Source organism: Neophocaena asiaeorientalis, unplaced genomic scaffold (assembly GCF_003031525.2).
Source record: "Neophocaena asiaeorientalis asiaeorientalis breed wild unplaced genomic scaffold, Neophocaena_asiaeorientalis_V1.1 scaffold17, whole genome shotgun sequence".
Lineage (NCBI taxonomy): Eukaryota > Metazoa > Chordata > Mammalia > Artiodactyla > Phocoenidae > Neophocaena > Neophocaena asiaeorientalis.
The window spans coordinates 354605-382459 of NW_020171802.1; the positions used below are offsets into that span (position 1 = coordinate 354605).

The 27855-nt window shown below is 41.5% G+C and overlaps 1 protein-coding gene across 1 annotated transcript; it reads left to right on the forward strand.

Moving 5' to 3' along the window:
* Positions 1-1473: 1473 nt before the first annotated feature.
* Positions 1474-27855, forward strand: LOC112397499 (aromatase-like). The gene is made up of 9 exons (XM_024741744.1): positions 1474-1845; positions 3851-4001; positions 9767-9921; positions 12097-12273; positions 15181-15295; positions 18906-19020; positions 19457-19619; positions 26145-26386; positions 27607-27855. Exons 1-9 carry the CDS (start codon positions 1701-1703, stop codon positions 27853-27855), a joined length of 1512 nt encoding a protein of 503 aa, XP_024597512.1. The 5' UTR covers positions 1474-1700.

Genomic DNA, 27855 nt, shown 5'->3' on the forward strand with positions numbered 1-27855 from the left:
ACCAATAGGCCAGTAAAGCCCCAGGACCTCCACGACCCTGACACTAGCCATCAGACCCAGGCCCACACACCAGAAGGCCTACATTAGACCTAAATCCAGCCTCACCAACCATAGGTAGGCCCCAGCACTGGTCCCAACCACCCTCAGGTTGACGCCCACTCCTGAAACCCAGGGCACTGCAGCCAGAGACCCTGGGACCCAGCTCTGCCCACCAGAGGGCCAGCACTAGCCCTGAGGCCCCTCCTCAGCCCTGCCACTGCCCACCAGCCAGCTAACATCTACAACAGAAACTCAGGACCTTGAAGCCAGACACAGAGCCACCCACCAGTGAGTCACCCCTAGGCCTGGGACTGTCCTCACCCATCACTGGGTGGACAATAGCCCTGGGAAAACCATGGCACTACAGCCAGTTGTGTCGGGGTCTGGTGCACTCACCAGTGGGCTATCACTAGCTCTGGGTCAGCCCGGAGCCCACGGCCACACAAGTCAGGAATTGGCCCTGCCCACCAGTGGGCGTACACCAGGCCCAGATACCCCTAAGCCATGGCCCCCCTCCCCCATCAACAGGCTGATCCAACTCTGGAAGCCCTGAACCTACTGCTGGCCACCCTGAGACGAAGCTTTGCCCACCACTAGACCAGCATTAGCCCAAGAACCCCCTTTCCCAGGGCTCTGTAGCCAATCATTTCATGACACAGCCCTGCCCACCTACAGGGGGTAGCCTATGCCCAAGGCAGGGCCTGGCAACCCACCTGACACAGGTGCAGCTACACCAACCACCACGCCTACAGTAGTCAGCCTGCCACAACAGACAGACCCACACAGTTCACACCGAGGGCACCACTAAAGCTTATTGCTTGGGTGACCAGAGGGGAGTGCACTGATGGGCCCCATAGGACATTTGCTCATAAGGCCACTTTTCCAAGATTGAAAACAAAACCAACCTACCAAATATACAGGAATAAAAATGGTGAATTAGGCAAAATGAGGCACCAGAGAAATATGTTCCAAATGAAGGAATAAGATAAAACCCCAAAAGAAGAACTAAGTGAAGTGGAGATAAGCAACCTACATGATAAAGAGTTTAAGGTTATGGTCATAGAGATGGTCAGAAAGTCAGAAGAAGAATGGATGAAGACAGTGAGAAGTTAGAAGTTTTCCTTCTTACTGGAAAACCTTACTCTTTGGGGGAAGTAATTTTGAACAGGAAGGGGGTGAGGGATTGCTTTTTAAAAAAAAAAAAAAAAAATTGATTTGGCCTCCAGACGAAAAGATTGCCTAAACCAGGTGCTGATGAAGTCACAGAATGACTCCAACTCTGGAATGAGCTTCATTTTCATGTATTTTGGTAAGAAATTTGGCTCTCAGTTGAGAATTCAGTCACTCTACCTGTTCAAGGGCAAGATGATAAGGTTCTATCAGACCAAGTGTCTAAACAAAACTGAGACTCTACCAAGGTCAAAAATGCTGCACTTCAAGCCAAAAGATCTCTCTTGAGCTTGCTTGTTTTGACTTGTAACTACAAATCTGTCTTGTCTAAATGTCCAATCATATTATAAAACAAAGCACCCATCTCTACAGTACAGCATCCTCTGAAGCAACAGGAGTCCTAGATGTACCTTTGGGCATTCTCTAATTTTTCTGCCACTCTGATTTCCACAGGACTTTAAATTGCTTCCCCTGAGATCAAGCAACACAAGATGGTTTTGGAAGTGCTGAACTCAGTGCATTATAACATCACCAGCATGGTGACCGAAGTTGCGCCTGTTGCCAGCATTGCAATCCTGCTGCTCACTGGCTTTCTTCTCTTGGTTTGGAATAATAAAAACACATCCTCAATACCAGGTAACACAGTCATTTAGTTCTGTATCTAAGGAGAGTGTTTCCTTGGGCTTTTTGACCATGAGGGTAAAGGAAATTTGCAAAACAGCGAAGAGTAAACCTGAGGAGATGGCTGAAGCCCAAGGCATATTAGCAAATGAATTCAGGTGAACATTTTTCTACCAATTATCTGCATATGTTAAATGAAAGCATTAAAAAAATCTTAGATAATCCCTTCCAGTCTGCATTTTGTTTCGGTAAAATAGACTTGGCAAAAGTATCCTTTAAAGTAAATTTAAGATGGGGTGGAACAAGGTAATATTCCAGGTTTTGGATTTTTTTAATTTAAATTCATTCCAATTTTGGTCTAAAGGTGAAAATGACTCTGGAATGCTTTCTGTACTCCTTTCTGTCTCCCTCCCACTTTGCCTCATCCATGTCCTCTGCCCTCTCCCTTTCTTGAACCTATTCCTTCTCTTTATCCCATTCTTTATTTTTTTTTATTTTTGGGCATGGTGGTGATGTTGGTGCCACCACAAGGGGTAGATGGGACCTGGACAGTGGATGAAAAATGGGGATCACTATAGTTCCCTTGAAAATCTAAAAAAATCTTCCACAAGCTCTGTGGATCAATCAAAAGCAGAGTATAATATAATTATCCAGATAATCCCAGTAGAAACAACACCACTCTACACTATCAGATTAACTCAGAACTCCCAGAAATATCAGACGGCTTTGTAGTTTCTTGGAAAATTCCTCACGGCAGGCATGTGTCCCCAGTCCCATAAAAAATTCTGTAAGTCAATCATGTACATATAATGTTATTAGAACAATCCTAAGATTAAGACCCCTTGACCCCAAGACTCCCAAATTTGTTTTGGTTATATAGACATTAACAAAGACTTTCCACTAAGGGCAAAAAGAATACCCTGATAATCCTTTCCACATTAACCCAGCTACTTCAAAGTTAAGGAATAAACCTTGCTTGCCAGATTTGGGTTTAAACATCCAATTTAAATGATTCACCCCAAAACTTAGATTATCTAAATTATCAGCACTGTACTGTCTCAGACAGTTGTGTGAGTTTTGGCTCCAGGACTATTTCACTGACAGAATGGAATTAAAGGAGTAAGATACAGAAATGGTATAACTTTACAATAAAACTCGTAAAACCACTCCAACAAGCTTTTGACGAACTTTTCACCACCACCACTAAAATCAAGCTACCAAGTTTGTTCTCTGATACAAGCAACAGCAACTCCCCTGGCTGCTCACCAGATTCACACTCCTCACAATTCTGTCATTGCCTACATCAGCAAAGGTGTAAGGGCCATGGCTCTTCACTAAAACCACATCACTGGACTCAGACTCTGGTCTAGACACAGATCAGACACACTGCCTCATTCCTCAGTGCTTAGCTTTATTTCGGCTAATGAGATTTAGCTTAAGATTCTCTTCTTAAACCAAATCCTTTTTGAAGGAAATAAAAAAGAAATGCATGCTCTTTGTTGGGGCATTGTCTTTGCAGACCGTGTTTCTCACAGTTAAAAAGATGACACCCAAACCACAGACTAATCCAAACCCACCCATTCCATTGACTGGTGCTTTCAAACCCAAAGTTTTCAGACAAAACTAGGCAGCCAGACAGACCTGTCAGCTTGTCACTTGTCCTGATTTTCGTGCCTGTTACGAGAGGGACTGATTGACTTATATTTGAAACTCATTGACACCATTTAACACAGCAAGAATAGAGTAGACACCTATTTCAGTCCGTTCAGACTGAAATGCTTGAGACCAAATGGAACGGGAGTGGTGTAGACTCTGGACTACTTTTTACTCATGGAGCTGTGAAGAGCATCATGTTAACTTGTGTTGTTGTTTTAATCATTTTGTCTGTGTGATTCACCTATATACATCAGAAGATACAAAAGGACATGCAGATCAAAAGAACAAGAATAGCAGTTAATTTAAAGCAATTGCTCTTTTTGGTGTTGCAGAAATACTGACTGTGATCTGATGACTTTCCTAGGTCCTGGCTACTTTCTGGGAATTGGACCCCTCATTTCCTACTGCAGGTTCCTCTGGATGGGGAATGGCAGTGCCTGCAATTACTACAACAAGACGTATGGTGAATTCGTGAGAGTCTGGATATATGGAGAGGAAACCCTCATTATTAGCAAGTAAGTCTGTTAATAATCGGGGACATATTTAAAAATCAAGGCTGGAATTTTCATATTAAAAACTAAACAAACTTATTTCGATATCGTGATGTCTGTTGCTAAAGATGTATTTTTACTACTTTTTAAATGAAGGATGATGCCTGCAGCTCAGGATCTAGGACAGTGCTTCTCACCCTGGCTGCATATTAAAGTAATCTAGGAGCTGTTCAAAACCCCACTGCCCAGGCCACAAACCCAACTTTTACAGTCTCCTGGGAAGGAGGGACCTGGGCATCCGTACTGTTTAGAGGCCCCCAAATGATTGCAACGTGCTACAGAGCTTGAGGAGGAAAAAAGGTAAGAAGCTTCCAGAGTAGAGGGGCTTTCCCTGGGGAAACACCTAAGCAGGTTGGAGGGGTTCTGTCTAATTTTCTTACCCTTAAGTGTAGTTCAGGTACTGGGAGTGAAAGACTAGACATGGAGGGAAGAATGAAGCACATGAGAAAGGACCAGAGGACCAGGACAGAAATTGCTCTTAGACACTAGGTACTTAGATCACCAGATAAATTCCCAGGAATCCTGACCAGTTGCTGGAATAGGATCCTTGTTACAGTACAGGTAGCATCTGGCAACTGCTGTCTTAATTAGGAAAGTGACCTTAGCGACCCTGACAGGGTCAGGTGCTGATTCATGCTGAGAACATGACAAAACTCACTCTGCCCTTCCCCCAGTTTGCCCAGTTCTTTCCCTTTCCTGTCCTCACAGGCTTTTCTCTGGTTGGAGTCTCTGTGTTCTCCTTAATTGCCTCCCAGCCGCTCAATTTTCTTAAGGGATGAGCTCCCCACAGGAATAGGACATGTTTGTCCCCATCTTCCCTTGCCTGCTCTTCAGGTCCTTCCAGAACTACCCATACCTCTTAAAAAGACCCCACTGGATGTCAGAAAGCTCTTTTTCTTTGAATAATATGCCAGGTATTTTCTCTTCTGAAAATTTTGACGTCTGTAGTTATTACACCTGTGTAGAGATTATGGGCCAACTTTTCCTAGCAGCTTAGTTCTGAAGTGGGGGGCTGCATAACTTTGGAGCACGATGGGGTGGGGAGTCAGGCACCAGTGCTGCCACGACTCTGCCTGAGCAACTGGGGGCTATGGGGAGAGATCCATCTGATCACCTGTAGATAAAGTATGCATGATTCCCCAGGCAGAGATGCGCTAAATTATTGAGGTTCTACAGAAGTTATGCATGACACTATATGTCATGTGTATATGTTAGTATTTGCCATCAATATCAAAAATAGAATGTGAATAGCATCCATAAAGAGGAACTGACATTTAACATGATAGTTAGGATGATATTTGGCCATATGTTAGCAATTAACAAACAATTAAGGTTATAGAATTTGTATACCTGTTTTAGTCATTTCTGAATTTATAGGAAATTCATTCTTTTGTTCTGTAAACGTACATTTATTTATTAGAATTTACTCTATACTAAGCACTGGATGACCCTAAACTATCATAGAAATTATTGGCTCTGCATTCATTCATTAAATAAATATTTATTGAGAACTTATTATGTACAACAGGTATCATGAACAAATCACTCCCAAATCCCTACCCTTGTAGAGGAATATATTGTTGCAGTATTAATATACCAACAATAAAAGGCTAAAACATAGTATTATCAGTAGGGTGAACAACTGTCTTGGTTTACTTGGAACCAGAGGATTTCCCACGTTGTGGGATTTTTAAGCTGGGAAACCCAGGATGGTTGTCCACACCATTATCAGGTAGATATGGGCTATATAGAAGATGAGGTGGGTGGAGCAACTTCGGGATGGGGAGAAATCAGGATTCCATTTCAGATATTTTGACTTGACTTGCCTAGTACCGCTGAATAGGATATTAAGAAGGAAGTTCTAACCATTCAGACCTTCGACTGTAGTCAGAAACTAGCAAAGGAAGCTGAGAAGGACAACCACATAGAGAAGGGAAAACCAGGAGAGTGTGGAGGTCTGAAAGCCAGGCGAGAATCCGTGTCAGGGAGGATGGAATTGTCAACTCTCCAGATAGTCCCACATGACTGGACAGAGATGTGAGCATTGCATTTAGCACCAGGGAGGTCATGGGTGACCTTGATAAGGGCAGTTTCAATGGAGTGCTGGGGGCAAAAGTCTGACCACTGTAGAGAATGGGGAGAGAAGAATTGGAGGCAGCAGGTACAGACACTCTTTCCAGGAGTTTGCCATAAAGGAGGCAGAGAAATGGAACAGAGCTGAAAGGGATGTTTGGTCCAAGGAGCTTTTATTTGTTAAGATACAAGATATTATGACATGTGTGTTTTGATGGAAATGATGAGTTACAGACGAAAGTGTTGATGCAGCACACAAAAGGAGTGTGCCAGGTGAGATGACAAGGGGGCCCAGGTAACAAGTGGACGTGGCCTTGAAAAGGGACACGCAAGTTCATCCACAGTAACAGGAGGGAAGGCTGAATATATGGGCACTGATCCTGGTGGTTGGACTTGCAGAGGTTCCAGTTGCTTCTGTTTTCTCAACAAAATAGGAAATGAAGTCTGTAGTTGAAATAAAGGTGAGAAGTACAACACTGGGGGACAGAGGAGACAGGATATAACAGTCATCCAGGAAAGCGAGAGAGTGACTGGACTTGGGAAATGTAGTAGAATTGCCAGCTGCACTAAGGGCTCACTTGAATTGAACTGAGACCTGCCTGTGTGTGTGTGTGTGTGTGTGTGTGTGTGTCCATGTGCATGTATGGTTTTTTCCCTGGCCTCATTCAACTGCCAGGTGCAAGCACAGAGTAAGCTAAACTGAGAGTCGGATTTAGCCAGGGTTGAGGTTTTACCAGGCAACTAGGACAAAGTAAGCAGAGGGTCAAGGGACTTGAGGATGCATGGAAGGGAGAGACTCTAATGATCGACAAGAAAATAGTTTTCCAACTTTCTAGTATGAAAAGTTCAAATGAACAGGAAAGTTAGAAGAGCAGTCCTCCCCACTTTTTCCCCAAGACCTTGACCTTCTGAAAAGACCACATCAGTTGCCTTACAGGATGTCCCACATTCCAAATCTCTCTTACTGTCTCATTATGGTGTCATTGAACATATTCTTCTATTCACGGTATTGCTTATAAACTGAACACTAGGTCTACAGGCTCTATTCGATTCAGGTTAATTGTTGTGTAATAATACGTTCCTGTTAGTCCTACGCACTTCACATTGCATCACATCAAGAGACCAGGGAAGGTGTTCCCATATTAGAGATACTAAATTTGGTCAGCTTAGGGTGGTTACACTCAGACCTCTCTGTTACAAAGATTCTTTTTCTCTTGCAGTGACCTCAGTATCAAACCTGGGTAAGGATATTAGAGGCCAAAGGACAGGGAAAATGTGGTAGGATTGATGGAGTACAAGTCACAGGCACAGAACAGGTCTACACAAGGCACGTGTTTTTAAATGTTTGGTACCAAATATTCCATTGATTGTCTCCCCCCTATTTCTAGTACTCATCAATCTTGAACCTGACCACAGGTGTGTGAGTTCTTTAAACTCAGAACGGGAGGGTGGCTTTTTCTTTACTACCTAAGGGCTTACTTCCTGGCTACTTTTCATTTTGAAGAGACGTTAGGTTTGCCACCTTTGGGGATGTCTTTTGACTTCAGTCATGTTTCAAGAAGAATAATTACCCCAGGGATCAGGCATCTTATACTACCCACTGTCCCTTCTGAGATTGGGGACTCACACTGTCTCTCCTCAGTGGTAAGAAGTCCTCACTCTCCCAGCCAGTCAGTCAGTCAGTCAATGTAACATCTCCCTCACCTGGTGTTACAGGCCAGCCTGCATTGTGGGAAGGAGATCTCTAGTGTTCTCCTGAATATCAGGGGAGCTCTGGGCTGGCATCCCTAGTTCATCACCAACCTTCCCTTCTTCATTTTCCTGATTTACTCCAGTTAGATAAAGCCAGCCTACTTTTGATAAGTGACCTTATTTTAAACTGCTCATCCTTGGTGACACTTTGCTTGCTGTGTGTATCACTTCTGTCTTCCCTACTTTGTTTTTTGCCAAGTCAGAGCCTCTGTCTCATGATAACTGAGATGTTGGCGCCCCCTAAAGGACAACTGACTTAATCGTTCGCTCTTTATTAACTAACATTTGGGTTGAAGTTTTTAATTGACCAGTAATTCCTCAAAACATATGGACAGACCAATGTGTTTTATGATATACCCAAAAGCTCTAAAGGTCAGAGCAGAAAAATAGTATTCTGTTTGTCAACTAATCACTTAAAATTTGTAGATCTGAGTTTGTGAGTAAAGAGTATACAAATCACTTGCTGCTTTGATTATAGAGTGATTTAGGGGATGGTACAAATAGCTAGAATTCTGAAGTCTATTAGTTAATAAGAATTTCAGTCCCTTCTATAGCATGATGTCATACACAGGACAAAATTTTATCTATGTATCAGTCAAATTAATTCCCTGGAATACAAACTGAAGTATCTGGATTTGCGTATTGAAAATACAATAGAAGACATAAAGCCACCCCACCTTTTATCCTGAAGAGACTAACTATCCATTTATCCTTTATGCGCTCAAATGTTATTTAAATGATCAATTTATACTTCCAATGCCATAGCCTAATTTATAATCAATCTTAATAAAACATCTTCTCAACAAAGTGAGTCTCTCTGCAGAAGAATTCTGTACCACTGTCCTAAGAAGACAATATTCTCCTCACACATGGAGGCCCCATGACGTCTTCAGCTAGGATTTTACAACATGTTATAATGCTCATTGCCTTATCGTGCCCCAATCAGAGTAGGATTTGGGGCAGGAAGCAAGACCTGAAGGAGGACATGGGTGGGGAGGGACTGCCTGCTCCTTCCTAGCTGCTCTGAAGACCCAGCTCAGGCCTTAAGAGCCAGGCCTGGGGGTGGGAATAGAGGGCAGAGCAGTGGAAAAGGAACCAGGAAGTTCAAGGAAGCCTGGGTTCCTGGCAAGGTCCCAGGGTTGCCACAGCAAGGGCTATCTAATGGCTCAGCGTGTCCTATGTCCTGGGAGAACTCTGTGACCCTGGAGACCTTGATGAATCATGATGGACGCAGAGCCCCAAGACAGCTGCTGTCACCACCACAGAGAGCCTTCCAGGCCAGCCCAGCCAGCCAAGCCCAGGGCCAGAGGTGCCCAGGAGATGTCCTTCAGTCCTATAATGATACTCCCCTGGAGGGGCCAGGCCTGATTAGGGCCTCTGGGGGACGGGTGGTACAAGGCAGAACTGCTGCTTCCAAACTAAAGAGATAAGACTTCAGGTATTCCAGCAACTTCCGATTATGAGGCTCACTTCTGCATGGGGAACACTGTCTAGAGAGGGACTGCTTGGAGGCTGGAGGCTCTCAGGAATATGGTGGTGTGGAGGGTTCAGTTTCTTACAGCCTTGTAGCTCTGACAACAGTAATGGGGAGTATTTTAGTGACTTGGAGTTAGATAAGGGGAAATAACGAATAACTCTGTGTGTGTGTGTGTGTGTGTGTGCGCGCGCGCGCGTGTGTGTTGATCTTTAGTGATGCTCAAACAGAGAGCTAGCAGTAGAAATGTTTCAACTGGAGAAGGAAGTTCTTGTGCTAACACAAGTGCTTATTTAATCTGAATACTAGAAATTATGCATTGCATTTAGATCACCAGGCATTTGGTATGAGAGCCACCTGGTAGGCAAACTCATCACACTGAGTTCTCCTGACCCTCAACAAGTAACCCCAAGGTTTGCTTTCTCTGCAGGTCCTCAAGCGTGTTCCACGTAATGAAGCACAGTCACTACACAGCCCGATTCGGCAGCAAACTTGGGTTGCAGAGCATTGGCATGCATGAGAAAGGCGTCATATTTAATAATAATCCAGTCCTCTGGAAAGCTGTTAGAACTTACTTTATGAAAGGTATTCAGATGTCTGGCTATATTCTGCTCTTTTGTCTATGAATATGCCTTCTTGAAATCATTTTTAACTTCTGCTGCTTCACAGTTTTGAAGCAGTAAGAGCTATCATTCATTATACATGTATTATGTAGTAGGCACTGTTTAAGCCCTTGATAACTTTAATCCCACAGCAACCCCATGTGTTAAATACCCTTATCACCTCCATTTTACAACTGAGAAAACTGAGGCATAAAGAGTTTAAATAGCTTGCCCAAGTTTCCACCAACAGCAAATGGTAGCACAGGATACAATTCCAGAGCCTACATATTCACCCAACACAAACTCTGTCCTTCTTGTTGACCCACAAACAATTTCATGAATGTGAAGGAGAATTGGCACCCTATATACTTAAGATCACTTCAGTTAAGAATTTAGTATGTCAGCCATATAGTTGATTTAGCGTAACCAACATGTTTGCTGAATCATTGGCTGACATCCCAGATATCTTAAAATAGCAATTTGCAAATAAATTACAGAATTTTAGAATTGAGAAGAGTTGTATATGTCATTTCATCCAGACTCTGAGTTTTATACTTAAGGAGTACATTTCTAGAGAGCTTGTGATTTTTCCTCCAGGCAACATAGCCAGGTATGGAGGAGCAGAGACTGGATTACAAACCTCCTTATCTGGTGGTTTCCCCCTTTACTATATATGCTGCTGGAATGGAAGCCTTTGGCTTCCATTCATTATCTTACAGTTTTATGGGTCAAAAGTCTGACATGGGTCTCACGGGGCTAAAATCAAGGCACTGGCAAGGCTGTGTTCCTTTCTGGAGCCTCTAGGGAGAAAGTGTTTCCTTGCCTTTTCCAAGTTCTAAAGGCTCCCCACTCCTTTTATACATTTGAAATGTGGTTTCAAGCTCTTGAACGTAGAGGCAAATCATGTATCAGTCTGGGAGTGATAAACAAAGCCAACCCTTCCATGCAAAGGACTGATTCATTGAGGAATCATTTATCTCACTTGTGATTGTGACAGTCACCCAGGAAACAGCATCCTGGCCTTTCATACCTCCAGGTCCCTCCTAAAGTCAGAACGTATGCTGCCAACCCAAACCTCCTTTTTATACATGGGTGGAAATGCTTAGACTCTAGGACCACTCACCAAGTTTCCTTTCTTATTTGCAAAGTGTGCCTTCAGGGGCTTCTGCAGCACAGCTGATTTACTTTGTTTGAGGGCTCTGACTTTAACAGCAAGTCTGAATAAAAAAGACGTAAAAAAGAGAGACTACTCCTAAAGAAAGCTTAGAGCAACCTTGAACAAACAGAGAAAGGAGGACTTTAAGAGTTAAACTCATGTTAGACCACCTACCATTAGGACCACTAGATGCTCAGATGGTCAGGAGCCAAGAAAGAGAGAGATCAGAGCCAGTTCACTCTACCTGGTTTCATTCATTCATTCATCTATTCATTCATTCATTCTTCCTTTTGACAAATATGTATCGAGGGCCACCCTGTACTATGGACTTGAAGTACAATGCTAATAGGTTATCACTGTCCCCAGTGTTCCCAGTCCTGTGAAGAAGACTGTTCAACCAACAAAGTTTTGTTTTGTTGTTATGACATTGATTGAGTACAATTAATCTGGATGTAGTTTGAAGAGAAACCAAAATTAAGGGTACATTTGGTAATTTATAAGACTAGGACTTTACACATATGAACTACAATTAAACAGGAAGCACCTTAGATCTAAAAAGTAAGATCCAATTTGAATACTTCTGTAGCAATATTCTGCCACTCATTGAAACATAAAATATCACCCAAGTGAAATCCAAACCTTCTTTAGAGAGAAATGTACATAATATAGAAAATTACTGATTTGTAATTTATGATCACAAATACTAAATGTTTCATTTGCAATCTCACAAATGATTTGTCATAGGTAGAATAAAAGTTTAATTGTGAATCATGTTTTAAAAAGATTTGTCATTCATTCATTCATTCATTTTTAATCATAAAAGTGATACTTTCTAGTAGACAATAGTAGAATATAGAAAAATGAAAAGAATATGAAAATTTCCACCCATTTATTGAATAAAAATTTGTCATCAGTTAAGCTCCAAACATAAAAAGCCAAAATTGCCTGATAGTTTGTGTGCCCTGGAGTTAGAGGCGGCTCACTCTGACGTGTACCCTTCAGCTTTGTCTGGCCCCGGCCTGGTGCGCACGGTGACCGTCTGTGCTGATTCCATCACCAAGCATCTGGACAGGCTGGAGGAGGTCCGCAACGAGTCGGGCTATGTGGATGTGTTGACCCTCGTGCAGTGCATCATGCTGGACACCTCTAACAAGCTCTTCCTGGGGATCCCCTTGGACGGTACTGAAATTTTCACTTCTTTAAAAAATATATTTACTTTTTTTTTTTTTTTGGCTGTGTTGGGTCTTCGTTGCTGTGCGCGGGCTTCCTCTAGCCGTGGCAAGCAGGGGCCACTCTTCATTGTGGTGTATGGGCTTCCCATTGCTGTGGCCTCTCCTGCTGCAGAGCACGGACCCCAGGCACGGAAGCCTCAGCAGCCGTGGCAGGCGGCCTTCAGCAGTTGTGGCCCGTGGAGTCCAGAGCGCAGGCTCAGCAGCTGCGGCGCACCTGCCCAGCCGCTCCGCGACATGTGGGATCCTCCCGGACCAGGGCTCAAACCCGCATCCCCTGCACTGGCAGGCGGACTCCCAACCATTGCGCCACCAGGGAAGCCCTGAAATTTTCATTCTTATGACTTGACATTCAGCCCTGTATTAAACAGGGCATGAGAAGAAGGATAACGGACTCAAGCAAAGATATGTTCTTTTGCATACTGCTCTTCTTTAAACCCTTCTAAGTATTCCCAAATATTTTTCCTGGTATGTCTGCCTTGTTCACTTATAAGGTCATAAATATCCACAGCAGGGGCCATCTTCTATTTCTTTTGTATCTCTCTTCATTGCTCTAGAAAATAGGATTCTACCCACAGCTGAAACTTAACAGATGTGATCATTTGATTTGGTCATAAATATATCCTACCACCAAACCTATGTATTTAACCATTACCAACCATTCTTTTGGGCATGATATAGACATATATATGTGTATATATGTATGTATAGTTATATATATACACACACAAACATATAGACACATTCCATATATCTACACACACACATAAATGTACATGCACACCTCTCCCTCAAAGCCACTAAGTATGAAAATTTTGATTCTATATGATGATAAGGGTACTGAAGCTGCTGGAAATGATGATGATAACTAACATAAATTTAGTATCTACTATGTGCCAAGCAGTATAAAAAGTTGCTTCACATAAACTTTGTCACTTAGCATTTATAACAATCCTGGCAAGATGTCTCACTTAAGAAACTGCTTTCCTCACTATATTACAGAAACAAATATTAAACACATACATGCAACTCTATCGCCAACAAAAGACCAAACATTAATCATGTGGATTCATTCCATTCTGCTGCTGTCAGCTTAACGTAATTTCTCCTGACTTGATTTCTAGCAATGCTCATTGATTCATACATTCATTCAACTAATATTTATTGATTGCCTATTTTATGCCAGACTTAGGTTCTGGGGATAGACCAGTTGGACAAGACGAAGTCCTTGCCTTCAAAGAGTTTACATCCTAGTGGGTATATGGACAGTAAACAACTAACTATCTAGTAATATATTACGCTATAATAAGTGCCTTAAAAAAACAGGGCTTCCCGGGTGGCGCAGTAGTTGAGAGTCCGCCTGCTGATGCACGGGACACGTGTTTGTGCCCCGGTCCGGGAGGATCCCACATTCCACGGAGTGGCTGGGCCCGTGAGCCATGGGCGCTGAGCCTGCACGTCTGGAGCCTGTGCTCCGCAATGGCAGAGGCCAAAGGGCTAGAAAGTGAAGGGGGAGGTCAGTGGGAGGCTGAAGCTCTTGTGGAGAGAAAGGGTGGTCAGGAAGGCCTCTGTGGAGAGGATGTCTGAAAATAGCCCAGATGAAGTGTGACGATGAGCCACGTGCAGATCTGAAGGAAGAACATCACAGGCACAAGAACAAGGCACGAGTTTCACACTTGCCCAAACCAGCTGAGCTATCACACCTGCTCCCTGATTGACCACATTTGGACAAGCAGACAAGCAATAAGCCCTCCCTTTCTCTGCTCCACTCTCCTCGCCTCATCTCCCCGGCTCTTTAATGATTCCTTACCAGAGTCATAGGAACCCCATCTGATTGACATTAGGATGGGAGCCCCATTCACTCTGAAAGTCACAGCCTCTTGCCTTATCCCCTTTCACACAGGGACTCTGAAAGTCCTGTTGGCCTGTTCCACGTACATCTCTCCTAAGATATGACAGGTACCTATTTCAGAAGTCCCTGCTCTTTGGTTCCCCACTAGCTTTGATTCTTAGGAGGGATCAAGTAAAGGGAATTGTACAGCTCTCTGTTAACTTATGGATGCAGATTGCGGTCTAAGAACCTTCATAACCCATACAGACTTATGTGTATTTCCCTCTGCTCACCGGGTTCTTGTTAAACTCTCATTTGGCCTGAGGGACTCAGTGCACCGAAGAGGAAAGGACATGGCCCTGAGGTCAGACAGAATCGAGCTCCAGCCTAGGGACTTCCTGCCACTCTGGCTGTATGATGTTGGGCAAGCTTCTTCATTTCTATGAACTGCAGTTTCTGCATCTTCATGTCTCTTCCCTTCTCTTGTGTATAATTTGAAAACAACAGGGGTTTTCTTTTTTCTAGTATTCAATTTAATTCAAGAACATCCGTTAAGATCTGACTGGGCACAAGACTCAGGACAAGGCACTGAAGATTCCAAGATGGATTCCACCCTCTGAACCGAAATATAAACAACAGAGTGGGGAGGCTTTTTGCCTGTCCAGGCACCAGAATTGAGGCCATAACAGCATTAATTACTTCTCATTTCAAACAGTCAGGTAAACAGAAGGGAGTTGGAGGCTCAGCCATGGAGAAGCGTGTGAGATTCTAGGCTGTGTCTCTAGTACAAACATGAAAACTGGCAAATCTCTGGTTAACGTGGCCAATTTAGATGCCAAGCAGAATAAATTAATGTTGATTTGTTTAGTGGCATTCCCCTGGCTGAAACACCCAGTGAAGGTGGAACCTTGATCTGCTTAGAGTCCCAGATGGTAGGAGAGTCTACAGGGGATCTTCTCTGAGCAGTGTACCATTCTTGGGCTCACATTTTTGCTCATCTGTTCTGATCTTTTTCTGTTTTTCCAGAAAGGGCCATCGTGGTTAAAATCCAGGGTTATTTTGATGCATGGCAAGCTCTCCTTCTCAAACCAGACATCTTCTTTAAGATTTCCTGGCTACGCAGAAAGTATGAAAAGTCTGTGTAAGTAACATATTTTGGAATATTTATTGCTGAGATTGGATTGATCTGTGTTGTGTCTTAGTTACTGCTGGCCTCTTCAGCAAGCTTTCTCCTCTCCGGACCGCAAGGGAGCTGTTAAGTTGCCGGTGAAGCACTTCTTACAGCAATTCGGCAGCATGTGGCCAGACCACAGAGGAAAGGAAGACTTTGGCCCAGGGCAGTTTTGAGGCTGAGAGCTCCATCTCTGTAACTAGGACACTGCTGTGTGTTTTGAGTTGAAGAGAAGGGTTGGCTGAACCTATCCTTATCATTAGTCAAAATTCTCTTTGCATGTCTGGAAAAATAAATCATTTTATTGTTGTGTTGCTTCTGAATGAATTTAACTTAATTCAATTTGTCAGAATTGACAGTAGTTACAAGAGAATTTTTTCATGATTAACTTTTATAAAATGTGTTGTTTGTTTAGTTATGCATCTTATATCTTGGGGGATCCTAAAACTGTCATTAAATGGCTTTGCTTTTATCTCAGACTAGTCTAGCAGAAGACTAGACAAATGCCCAATGACCTACTGGATAATCAATGGTTTTCAGAGTGTAAGTAGCCAGCCAGTATACATGCCACCTCTAACCACCAGTGGAAAGCACAGGGGATCTAGAGGTAGACAGACCTGGTTTGTATCCTATCTCTACCACTTAGTAACCAAATGTCCTTGGGAAGTTCTTCAGAGTAAAATATAACATACCCTCCGTGGTGGCAATACAGGTTAATGAGATCCTCTGTGAAGGGCAATCAGCACAAAGCATAACACATAGTAGGCAATAAACATGTTAGTTTTCCCCACCCCTCTGTTCATATCTTTCCCAGATGTCCCTGACTATCTTAAATTCTCCATCTCTACAATTTCCCAAAGTTGTTTGAAGAGCTAACTTCATCCTGTTTGCGTGTTTTGAAATTCAGTAATATTAGTCTCCAGGACGTCAGCTTGATGTTGCTTTATGTATTTCAAGCAGATGATGAGTATTAGGTGGATGATTTGGACACCTGGTCCTTTAAACATTTCTTATTGTGACTTGAATCAATAAGATAAATGGTTCATCTCTTCACTGCTGTCAGAATTTGTGGTTGTCTCAAGAGTCTTATTGGTCCGCAGTTAAACTTGGTCATTAGTTTAGCTTCAGTATGGTCAGCAGGCCCATAGAAACTTACTGCATGAGACTGTATAACAGTTTCTCTTTGGCTTCTTTAAAATTATCTCAACAACATTCCCTCTCTATATAAATTTGCCAATGGTTAGTTCACTATGTACTATCTCCTCTGATCTAGAGCAGTAAAAATCTAAAGAAATCTTTTAATCTCCTTCCCCTGCATTCCTTTGCAATAATGCCGATACTTTTTTTGAGGCGTAACTGACATATAACATTATGTTAGTTTCAGATGTACAGCCTGATTCAATATTTGAATATATTGAGAAATGTTCATCACAATTAATCTAGTTAACACCTTTTACTATACATAGTTACAAAACTTTTTCCTTGTGATGAGAACTTTTAAGATCTACTCTCTTAGCAACTTTTAAATATGCAATACTGTATATTAACTGTAGTCATCATGCTGTACATTACATCCCCATGATTTATTGATCATATAACTGGAAGGAAGTTTGTACCTTTGACCCCCTTCACCCATTTCACACCCAACCTACCCCTAGCACTCATGGCAATCACCAATCTCTTCCTGTAAAACTGAGGTTGGGATTTCTCCTTTTGTTATTGTTTTTTTAAGATCCCACATATAAGAGAGATCATATAGAATTTGTCTTTCATACCAATATTTAAAAAAATATATTTATGTAAAGGTTTCTGGGACATCTACTTCCATCCCTATTTATTCAATTTTATATTTTTCCCTCTTTGAATTCCCAATATTAGCACAGTACTGTTTTCTACTTTTTGTTTTGTCAAATGTAGGCTTTTCAGTCTCAGAATACATAAGTGTTTGTGGCCTGGACTAGGAACCTAGCCACCATTACTTTCGTACAAACAGAGGAATTCTTGCAATATAATTTGTAAGTCAGAGACTTATTTCCTGTAAACTGACATTTAACTCAATTCTCCTAGTTTTTAATGACATACAAATTCAAATACATACATTTAAGCAGAAGCAAATTTTAACCTGAATAGGAGGAATCCCAGTGGATATTCACAGGCCCTTGACTCTGGCCCAGGGAGGAAGGAGATGCTTAGAAGTGGATGCAGCTCCATCAAGAAATTCTCTAGGAATTCAAAGTCTAGGGGCATTTCAATACATCCCAGGCCATTTGGGAGCCACTGCTTAGGTAGGAATGCTATGAGCATTCTAGCCCACTATTGAATAAATGTAGGAGATACTCAACAAATATTTGCTGAACAAATGGATGGGTAGGTAAATGAATAAACGTGAATATATCCCTGCTGTATGTCTGGAATGGTGAGTGTGTGTGTATGTTTGTGCGCGCACCTATAAAGCATACTTACAGAGATAAACAATAGTAGGCATCCTTATTTAGAATGACACAATGAAAATACTACCCTGAAGAATATCTCTCAGAATGTTTAAATATCTTCCTTGAGATGCCCCCCCAAAAAACTTCTGAAGATAGGAGGTATCTTAAAGAATCCTCTGTTACTTTTCCTGTTGAACTGAAGTAAACATAGAGGCTATTTAGGTCAACAGAGTATTTAAGCGTGTAGGCAACTGTGTCAACAAGAATTTGAAAGAAAGATTTACTGTACATTTAACATAATACAGGATGCTGTTCCCTGAGATTGGGGAACAATACAATTATATGTGAATGCATACACTTAAAGACAAAGTCAAAGATAACAGAATTGAGATCTCAAGGTGGCCTTATTGTTCATCTAGCGTGATCCCTTCACTTTAAAAGAGACATAAGACTCAGAGACTTAAACTAGGTTACGTGGAACGACAACAACCTGGACCAGAACCTGACCCTTTGTCGAAGGTGTTTTTCCCTCCTGCACACTGTCAAAAGGCGTATGTATATTGATGCAGACAGTCATTCGTTCAACAAATATTTACTTAGTGTTACTATGAGGCAGAAACTGCAAGGTATGAGATAAATATCAGGAAAAATACTTCCTGCCTGTGTAGAAGAGGAACCTCAAACTCAATTGTCTTCGAGACTATGCAGATAAAAGTGGGCTGGGTGGATGTAAGACACAGGAAATGGAGGTGCCCGTGGGAGACTGGAGAGTGCATGCTCCCACTAAAGGCATTCACTGGCTTTGGTTTTTGATGTTTAACTTAAGCACTGTGCTGGCCCAATCAAATAGCAGAAAACATAATTGGATTTAGCCATTTGGTACCAGTTTTCAACCCTTAACTACAGTTACAGCCTTGATTTTGCTACCACTGCCGAGATACATGGGCTAACTCTGGTTCCTTAACATGATATAATGTGTATGTAATTTAAGAATATTTGTGAAGAATTAAGTATAAATTCAGTTATTCATGAGCACTAATGGCTTCCACTAAAGCAGATCATTTTATTTTTAAACATGGCAAACAAATCCATTTATCTAGATATCATATCTGTGTACAAGTAGATAATATTTACATTGTTTTTTCCAGCGAGGAGCTGAAAGAAGAAATGGAAATTCTGGTAGAAAAAAAAAGACACAGGATTTCCATAGCAGAGAAACTGGAAGACTCACTGGATTTCACCACTGAGTTGATTTTGGCTGAGGTACAGACCTGAACTGACCCTAATTCCCACACAACATACATGTATGACTGTATCAGTGTCTAAAAATTCTCTCCTGTTAATTGTTGCATGTTTCTGCTTTGACTATATGCTCCAGTATCTCTATAATGCCCAATCCAATAGCCCCCTATTAGACAGTCAGGTAAGTTTGAACTTTAAGACTGAAACTTCTGTGTTTCTGCACAATAAAAATAGGAAAACTGGGGAATCCAAAGACACTAAACACATAGATATTTCGTTCAGTCCTTCAGCTTTGAGATGAAGATCGTTAATGCAAATGTCCATCATCAGACCCAGAGACACATAATTTCTATGATTTCATTTTGTTGAGGTTATTAATCCTTGAGTGCCACCTCCCCTCCTGTTCTGAACCGTTCATTCACGTTGCCAATGTTTCTCCCCGCTTTCAACTGTTCAGAAACGTGGTGACCTGACAAGAGAGAATGTGAACCAGTGCGTATTGGAAATGCTGATCGCAGCACCGGACACCATGTCCGTCTCTGTGTTTTTCATGCTGTTTCTCATTGCAAAGCACCCCCTAGTTGAAGAGGCAATAATGAAGGAAATCCAGACTGTTGTTGGTAAGAATTTATCAAGCAAATAATAGAGATTAGAAAACAATTCCTTCTGAATATCAGCTTCTAGGTCCTAAGAATCTTATGTCCAAATCTTTATTAGAATCCACCCAGAGAACAACAGAGCAAGTCAATGTGTCGTATTTTCATTATGCCAAACAGGTTTCTGTGTTTTTCTAATATAAAAAAATATACATGCTGGCTGGAAAAAAAATCCAAATAATAGAGAGATGTATAAAGCAGAAAGTATTATTTCCGGATCCCTTCCACTCTCCTTCCCATTCCCCAGGGGGAATCACTGTTAATATTTTGATGTGCATTCTTCAAGGTCTTTTTTGATGGGCACATAAACACATATATGCGGTTCTATTTGTCTGTGTGTAAAAAAACATGGGATCATCCACAAGGATTTGCTACCTTATCAGTGACAAAAGGCTTTTGAGGGTCCACCCAGGGAAATGGCTATCATTTTCTGCAGTGTTTCTGGGTTTCAAGCAGCCCGTTCTTCCAGGTGGTGGCAGAGGGAGGAGGAAAGGGTGATGATAGCAGAGGCAGGGGAGCGATCAGTTTCCCTCCCCCACCCTCTCCTCCTCCTCTGCAGGAGAGCCTCCAGGTCCCTGCTCAGCTCTTCCCCTCTCTGTCCCCTCCCTGCTCTGCCATTGCTTCAGCATCACTCTGCCACTGCTTCGGATATCCCCACCCTTCCCTGGAGACACTGCCACGTTCAGAAGAAGTCAGAATTGCTTTCTGGAGAAAACAGAATGCCTTATTTGGAGTATGCTTCACATAAGTAATCTCTTTAGGAACACATTTCAGACATATGCGAAGAGGTATCAGTAATGATATAGATTTTTCTTTCTTGACTTTACAGGTCTCTGTGAAACAACCTATTTTGTTGTTAAAAGGCACCATGTATTTTTTAAGCTTTTTATCTTATTTATCTTTAAAACCATTTGAGTGCTGCTTGAAACAGATGACAAGGGGAAATTTCATACACGGATTAAATATGTGAAAGGGTTCTGCAGACGCATTGCCATAGGAGGGCCACTGCCTGGGAAGGTAGATAGCAAGGAGCCAGAATGACATCCGGGTTTCAAATTCTGGAATGTTTTCTCAAGCACCCTTTTCAGGTTATGGGTTCTGTGCCAGGTGCAAGGGCACTGCGGTGAACAAGCCAGTGCCATCCCTGCAGACCTGGGCTCTCAGTCTCGTGAGAAAAAGAGAATTCAAGAAACAAGCTCAGTGGAGTGAGAGAGAGTCACAGAATGATGGGGGTACAGGCAACACAGGGGAAACTGCTCTTGAGATCATAAACCTTTAATACAATTTCCTTGAGACATGAAAAGTTCTTGTGCCCGTTGATATCCCCCTGACACGACAGTCCTCTTGAAAGATAGAACTGGGACAACCACTAGTACATGTATACTTGTTCCCCCTAGACCCACAGGACTGGTATTTACTTCTAAAAGTATGCCTTTTGTTACCTTCTCCATCATCTGCCCTCTAACTCCCCACCACAGATAAATACACCCATTAGACTCTTACTGTGTTCGAAAAGCAGTATGTGAGAGGCTATGTTGCTAAAGTTCTCTAACCAAGTGAGACCACTCCTGAATAACCTAACTGTACAGGAGACAGAGCTGCCTCAGGACCCTGGGTTGACTTTCATTCTGCAAAAACAGTAGCCCATTTCAGGATGCTTTGAAGTTTTGCCAATTCTGAGAGTAATCCAAGCCTCTCTGACCAGTGTTGAGCCAAGCTGAGACATGGAGGTGTCCATCAAGCCCCAGCTCACCTGGAGCTGATGAGGCACCCCATTTGTTGTGGTGGAGAGAGGGCGTTCTTGCCACTTTACCACCCAGGTTGTCCTTGATGAGATGAGGAGGAGAGACTAACAGTGATATTTTTATCTTTTTTTAAAAATTTTCTTTACTTTTTTATACAGAAGGTTTTTATTAGTCATCCATTTCATACACATCAGTGTATACATGTCAATCCCAATCTCCCAATCCATCACACCACGACCCGCACCCCCCACTGCTTTCCCCCCTTGGTGTCCATACGTTTCTTCTCTACATCTGTGTCTCAATTTCTGCCCTACAAACCAGTTCATCTGTAGCATTTTTCTAGGTTCCAAATATATGTGTTAATATACGACATTGGTTTTTCTCTTTTTGACTTACTTCACTCTGTATGACAGTCTCTAGATCCATCCACATCTCTACAAATGACCCAATTTCGTTCCTTTTCATGGCTGAGATATATTCCATTGTATATATGTACCACATCTTCTTTATCCATTCGTCTGTCGATGGGCATTTAGGTTGCTTCCATGACCTGGCTATTGTAAAGAGTGCTGCAATGAACATTGGGGTGCATGTGCCTATTTGAATTATGGTTTTCTCTGGGTATATGCCCAGTATTGGGATTGCTGGGTCATATGGTAATTCTGCTTATAGTTTTTTAAGGAACCTCCATACTGTTTCTCCATAGTGGCTGTATCAATTTACATTCCCACCAATAGTGGAAGAGGGTTCCATTTTCTCCAAACTCTCTCCAGCATTCGATGTTTGCAGATTCTCTGCTGATGCCCATTCTAACTGGTGTGAGGTGATACCTCATTGTAGTTTTGATTTGCATTTCTCTAATAATCAGTGATGTTGAGCAGCTTTTCATGTGCTTCTTAGCTATCTGTATGTCTTCTTTGGAGAAATGTCTGTTTAGGTCTTCTGCCCATTTTTGGATTAGGTTCTTTGTTTTTTTAATATTGAGCTGCATCAACTGTTTATATATTTTGGAGATTAATTCTTTGTCCGTTGATTCATTTGCAAATATTTTCTCCCATTCTGAGGGTTGCCTTTTTGTCTTGTTTACGGCTTCCTTTGCTGTGCAAAAGCTTTTAAGTTTCATTAGGTCCCATTTGTTTATTTCTGTTTTTATTTCCATTACCCAAGGAGGTGAATCAAAAAAGATCTTGCTGTGATTTATGTCAAAGTGTTCTTCCTATGTTTTCCTCTAGGAGTTTTATAATGTCCGGTCTCACATTTAGGTCTTTAATATATTTTGAGTTTATTTTTTTGTATGGTGTTAAGGATTGTTCTAATTTCATTCATTTACATGTAACTGTCCAGTTGTCCCAGCACCACTTATTGAAGAGACTGTCTTTTCTCCATTGTATATCCTAGCCTCCTTTGTCATAGATTACTTGACCATAGGTGTGTGGGTTTACCTCTGGGCTTTCTATCTTCTTCCACTGATCTATATTTCAGTTTCTGTGCCAGTACCATATTGACCAATTGATATTGGTCTATAATTTTTTTGTAGTATCTTTGTCTGGTTTTGGTATCAGGGTGATGGTGCCCTCATAGAATGAGTTTGGGAGTGTTCCTTCCTCTGCAATTTTTTGGAAGAGTTTGAGAAGGATGAGTGTTAGCTCTTCTCTAAATGTTTAATAGAATTCATCTGTGAAGCCATCTGGTCCTGGACTTTTGTTTGTTGGAAGATTTTTAATCACAGTTTCAATTTCATTACTTGTGATTGGTCTGTTCATATTTTCTATTGCTTCCTCATCCAGTCTTGGAAGGTTATACCTTTCTAAGCATTTGCCCATTTCTTCCAGGTTGTCCATTTTATTGGCATAGAGTTGCTTGTAGTAGTCTCTTAGGATGCTTTGTATTTCTGCGGTGTCTGTTGTAACTTCTCCTTTTTCATTTCTAATTTTATTGGTTTGAGTCCTCTCCCTCCTTTTCTTGGTGAGTCTGGCTAATGGTTTATCAATTTTGTTTATCCTCTCAAGGAACCAGCTTTTAGTTTTATTCATCTTTGCTATTGTTTTCTTTGTTTCTATTTCACTTATTTCTGCTTTGATCTTTATGATTTCTTTCCTTCTGATAACTTTGGGTTTTGTTTGTTCTTCCTTCTCTAGTTCCTTTAGCTGTAAGGTTAGATTGTTTACTTGAGATTTTTCTTGTTTCTTGACGTAGGCTTATATTGCTATAAACTTTCCTCTAAAACTGCTTTGCTGCATCCCATAGGTTTTGGATCATCCTGTTTTCATTTTCATTTGTCTCTAGGTATTTTTTGATTTCCTGTTTGATTTCTTCAGTGATCTCTTGGTTATTTAGTAACGTACTGTTTAGCCTCCATGTGTTTCTGTTTTTTACCTTTTTTTCCCTGTAATTGATTTCTAATCACATAGCGTTGTGGTCAGAAAAGATGCCTGATATGATTTCAATTTTCTTAAATTTGCTGAGGCTTGATTTGTGACCCAAGATGTGACCTATCCTGGAGAATGTTCTGTGTGCACTTGAGGAGAAAGTGTAATCTGATGTTTTTGGATGGAATGTCCTATAAATATCAATTAAATCTATCTGGTCTATTATGTCAATTAACACTTGTGTTTCCTTATTAATTGTTTGTCTGGATGATCTGTCCATTGGTGTAAGTGAGGTGTTAAAGTCCCCCACTCTTATTGTGTTAATGTCGATTTCCTATTTTATAGCTGTTAGCAGTTGCCTTATGTATTGAGATGCTCCTATGTTGGGTGCATACATATTTATAATTGTCATACCTTCTTCTTGGATTGTTTCCTAGATAATTATGTAGTGTTCTTCCTTGTCTCTTGTAACATTCTTTATTTTAAAGTGTATTTTATCTGATATGAGTATTGCTCCTGCAGCTTTATTTCATTTCCATTTGCATGGAATATCTTTTTCCATCCCCTCACTTTCAGTCTGACTGTGTCCCTAGGTCTGAAATGGGACTTTTTAGACAGCACATATATGCGGCTTGCTTTTCTATCCATTCAGCAACCCTGTTTGTTTCGGGTGGAGCATTTAATCCATTCACGTTTAAGGTAATTATTGATATGTATGTTCCTATGACTATTTTCTTAATTGTTTTGGGTTTGTTTTTGTACGTTTTTCTTCTCTTGTGTTTCCCACTTAGAGAAGTTCCTTCAGCATTTTTTCTAGAGCTGGTTTGGTGGTGCTGAATTCCCTTAGCTTTTGTTTGTCTGTGAAGCTTTTGATTTCTCCATCGAATCTGAATGAGATCCTTTGTGGGTCGAGTAATGTTGGTTGTAGGTTCTTCCCTCTCATCACTTTAAGTATATCATGCCACTCCCTTCTGGCTTGTAAAGTTTCTGCTGAGAAATCAGCTGTTAACCTTATGGGGGTTCCCTTGTATGTTATTTGTCAATTTTCCCTTGCTGCTTTCAATAATTTTTCTTTGCCTTTAATTTTTGCCAGTTTGATTACTATATGACTCAGCGTGCTTCTCCTTGGGTGCATCCTGTATGGGACTCTCTGCACTTACTGGACTTCGGTGGCTATTTCCTTTCCCATGTTAGGGAAGTTTTCAACTATAGTCTCTTCAAATATTTTCTCGGGTCCTTTCTCTCTCTCTTCTCCTTCTGGGACCCCTATAATGCGAATGTTGTTGTGTTTAATGTTGTCCCAGAGGTCTCTTAGGCTGTCTTCATTTCTTTTCATTCATTTTCTTTATTCTGTTCTGCAGCAGTGAATTCCACCATTTTGTCTTCCAGGTCACTTATCCGTTCTTCTGCCTCAGTTATTCTGCTATTGATTCCTTCTAGTGTACTTTTCATTTCAGTTATTGTATTGTTCATCTCTGTTTGTTTGTTCTTTAATTCTTCTAGATCTTTGTTAAATATTTCTTGCATCTTCTTGATCTTTGCCTCCATTCTTTTTCCAAGGTCCTGGATCATCTTCACTATCATTATTCTGAATTCTTTTTCTGGAAGGTTGCCTATCTCCACTTCATTTAGTTGTTTTTCTGGGGTTTTACCTTGTTCCTTCATCTGGTACATAGCCCTCTGCCTTTTCATCTTGTCTATCTTTCTGTGAATGTGGTTTTTGTTCCACAGGCTGCAGGATTGTACGTCTTCTTGCTTCTGCTGTCTGCCCTGTGGTGGATGAGGCTATCTAAGAGGCTTGTGCAAGTTTCCTGATGGGAGAGACTGGTGGTGGGTAGCTATCAGTGATATTTTCTGACAGATGACTGCATTGGATACCAGAAGAGAAAATTTCTGTGAACATCATTAATCTCACCATCTCCCTTGACTAGAGGAGGAATGAATGTCTTCTAGAATTCAGAGTAGGGGATAAAACTCAAGAACCACACAGGTGGCAATAAATGTTTGAAGCAGATTAGGTAGGTCTACATGATGCTGCAGAGAGGAAGTTCCTCTAAAGGGCTCATCAGCCACCCACCCTCAGCTAACTATTGTCATGTGGGGATGTGAGTCCAATGTAACCTGTTTTTTAATTTCTATACAAATCCAGACATTTGTATGAAATCTCTCAGATGTTAAGATAATTAACTTCAAATCTGAATTTTCATAAGACACTCTGTGGACCAAACATAAAATATTTTACAATTATATATATAAATTTTTTCAACCAAGACCGAACTGACCTATAAATTTACAGTTCTGAAACTATGAGTTTTATGCCCATCACACGTTGAAACTAACATGACCTACTTTGTCCTTTTTATCTGATCCCACAGGTGAAAGAGACATAAGGATTGATGATATGCAGAAACTAAAAGTGGTAGAAAACTTTATTTATGAGAGCATGCGGTACCAGCCTGTCGTGGACCTGGTCATGCGCAAAGCCTTAGAGGATGATGTCATCGATGGCTACCCAGTGAAAAAGGGGACTAACATTATCCTGAATATTGGAAGAATGCATAGACTCGAGTTTTTCCCCAAGCCCAATGAATTTACTCTTGAAAACTTTGCCAGGAATGTAAGAGCCCTTCCTTAAAACTGAGTGTGCCACTCTTGAAAATGTCACCTCTTAAGTGCTCTCTGTTTCTGTGTTTGCACCATGTATATTTCATTCTATTTACTCATTCTCTTCACACCTCACCAGGAAAACACATTTCCCCTAGCTTGGAACATGACCACCATGTCTGTCCTCAAGCCAAGGAGGCTGGCTCTCCAGCTCTCAGAAATGTCTTCATGGAGGCCACACAATAGGTCAAAAGATGAATAATTCAGGCCCTTAATTTGCTTAAAATGAGGCAAATTTTCTTTAACCAACCCATTTAAACTTAACTTTTCCATTTAAACATCACCTTGTCACCATGTAGATTCAGCCGTAGCATCATCTAAGTCAAGGAAATCCACTTCTGCTTCAGATGGAAATCAAGTGAGAAGAAAAGATTTGGTTTTTGCAGTGGGCCTTTGGTTTCTCAAATGGCCCCACAAGCACTAGGCCTCATTCTATATAAGACTTTGTACTTACAAGAGCCTCAGCTGCTTCTTTTTCTGTAACTGAGGTGTACTGGAGATTCTGCCTCCATTATGTCAATTCTAGGCAATGATTTTTTTAACCTGAATTATCCTGATAGTTCCCTCTGTGTCCCCTTTTTCCATTTGCATATGGAAATATGATCTTAGTTAAACCAGTTGTCTAATTCATTCCATTTCTATATAAGCAACCCACGCCATGTTGGCAATTGGTCAAAAATAACTTACTGAGCGTGTATTAAGTGTCAGGCACTATGTGAGTCCAAATGGGGAAGAGACAGGCAGAGTTGTCCCATTAAATATCTGTATAACTAAATATATTTAGATCCTTGGTACTAATATACAGGGAATCCACACCTTTGCCTAAACTTGTCCTTGTCATCATGTTATATGCCCTGGCACAAAAACAATCTTTGCCTCGATGACTGGCAGAACAGCAGTAAAGCCATGGTCTTCCCACAGAGCTAGTTGAGTGTCTACATGAAAAGCAAAACAGGGGATTGTTTGAAGTTGTGTCCGTATCACAAAGGGTGAATCAAACTGGAGGGAGAAAGAGGCTTATCTGAGTTACAGTCATTCCTCTCCGTGAAGGAGCAGTATGGCCAAGTCGCCGAAACCGAGCATTCTGACTCACAGTGTTTTCAGGGTGAATCAAACAGATATGCATGACTCTAGCCTTTACTTCTCGGGCTAATTGTCTGATCATTTTCCTAGGTTCCTTACAGGTACTTTCAGCCATTTGGCTTTGGGCCCCGGGCCTGTGCGGGAAAATACATTGCCATGGTGATGATGAAGGTCACCCTGGTCACACTTCTGAGACGCTTCCACGTGCAGACATTGCAAGGTCGATGTGTTGAAAAGATGCAGAAGAAAAATGACTTATCTTTGCACCCAGATGAGACCAGCGACCTGCTAGGAATGATTTTCATCCCAAGAAATTCAGACAAGTGCCTCGACCACTAA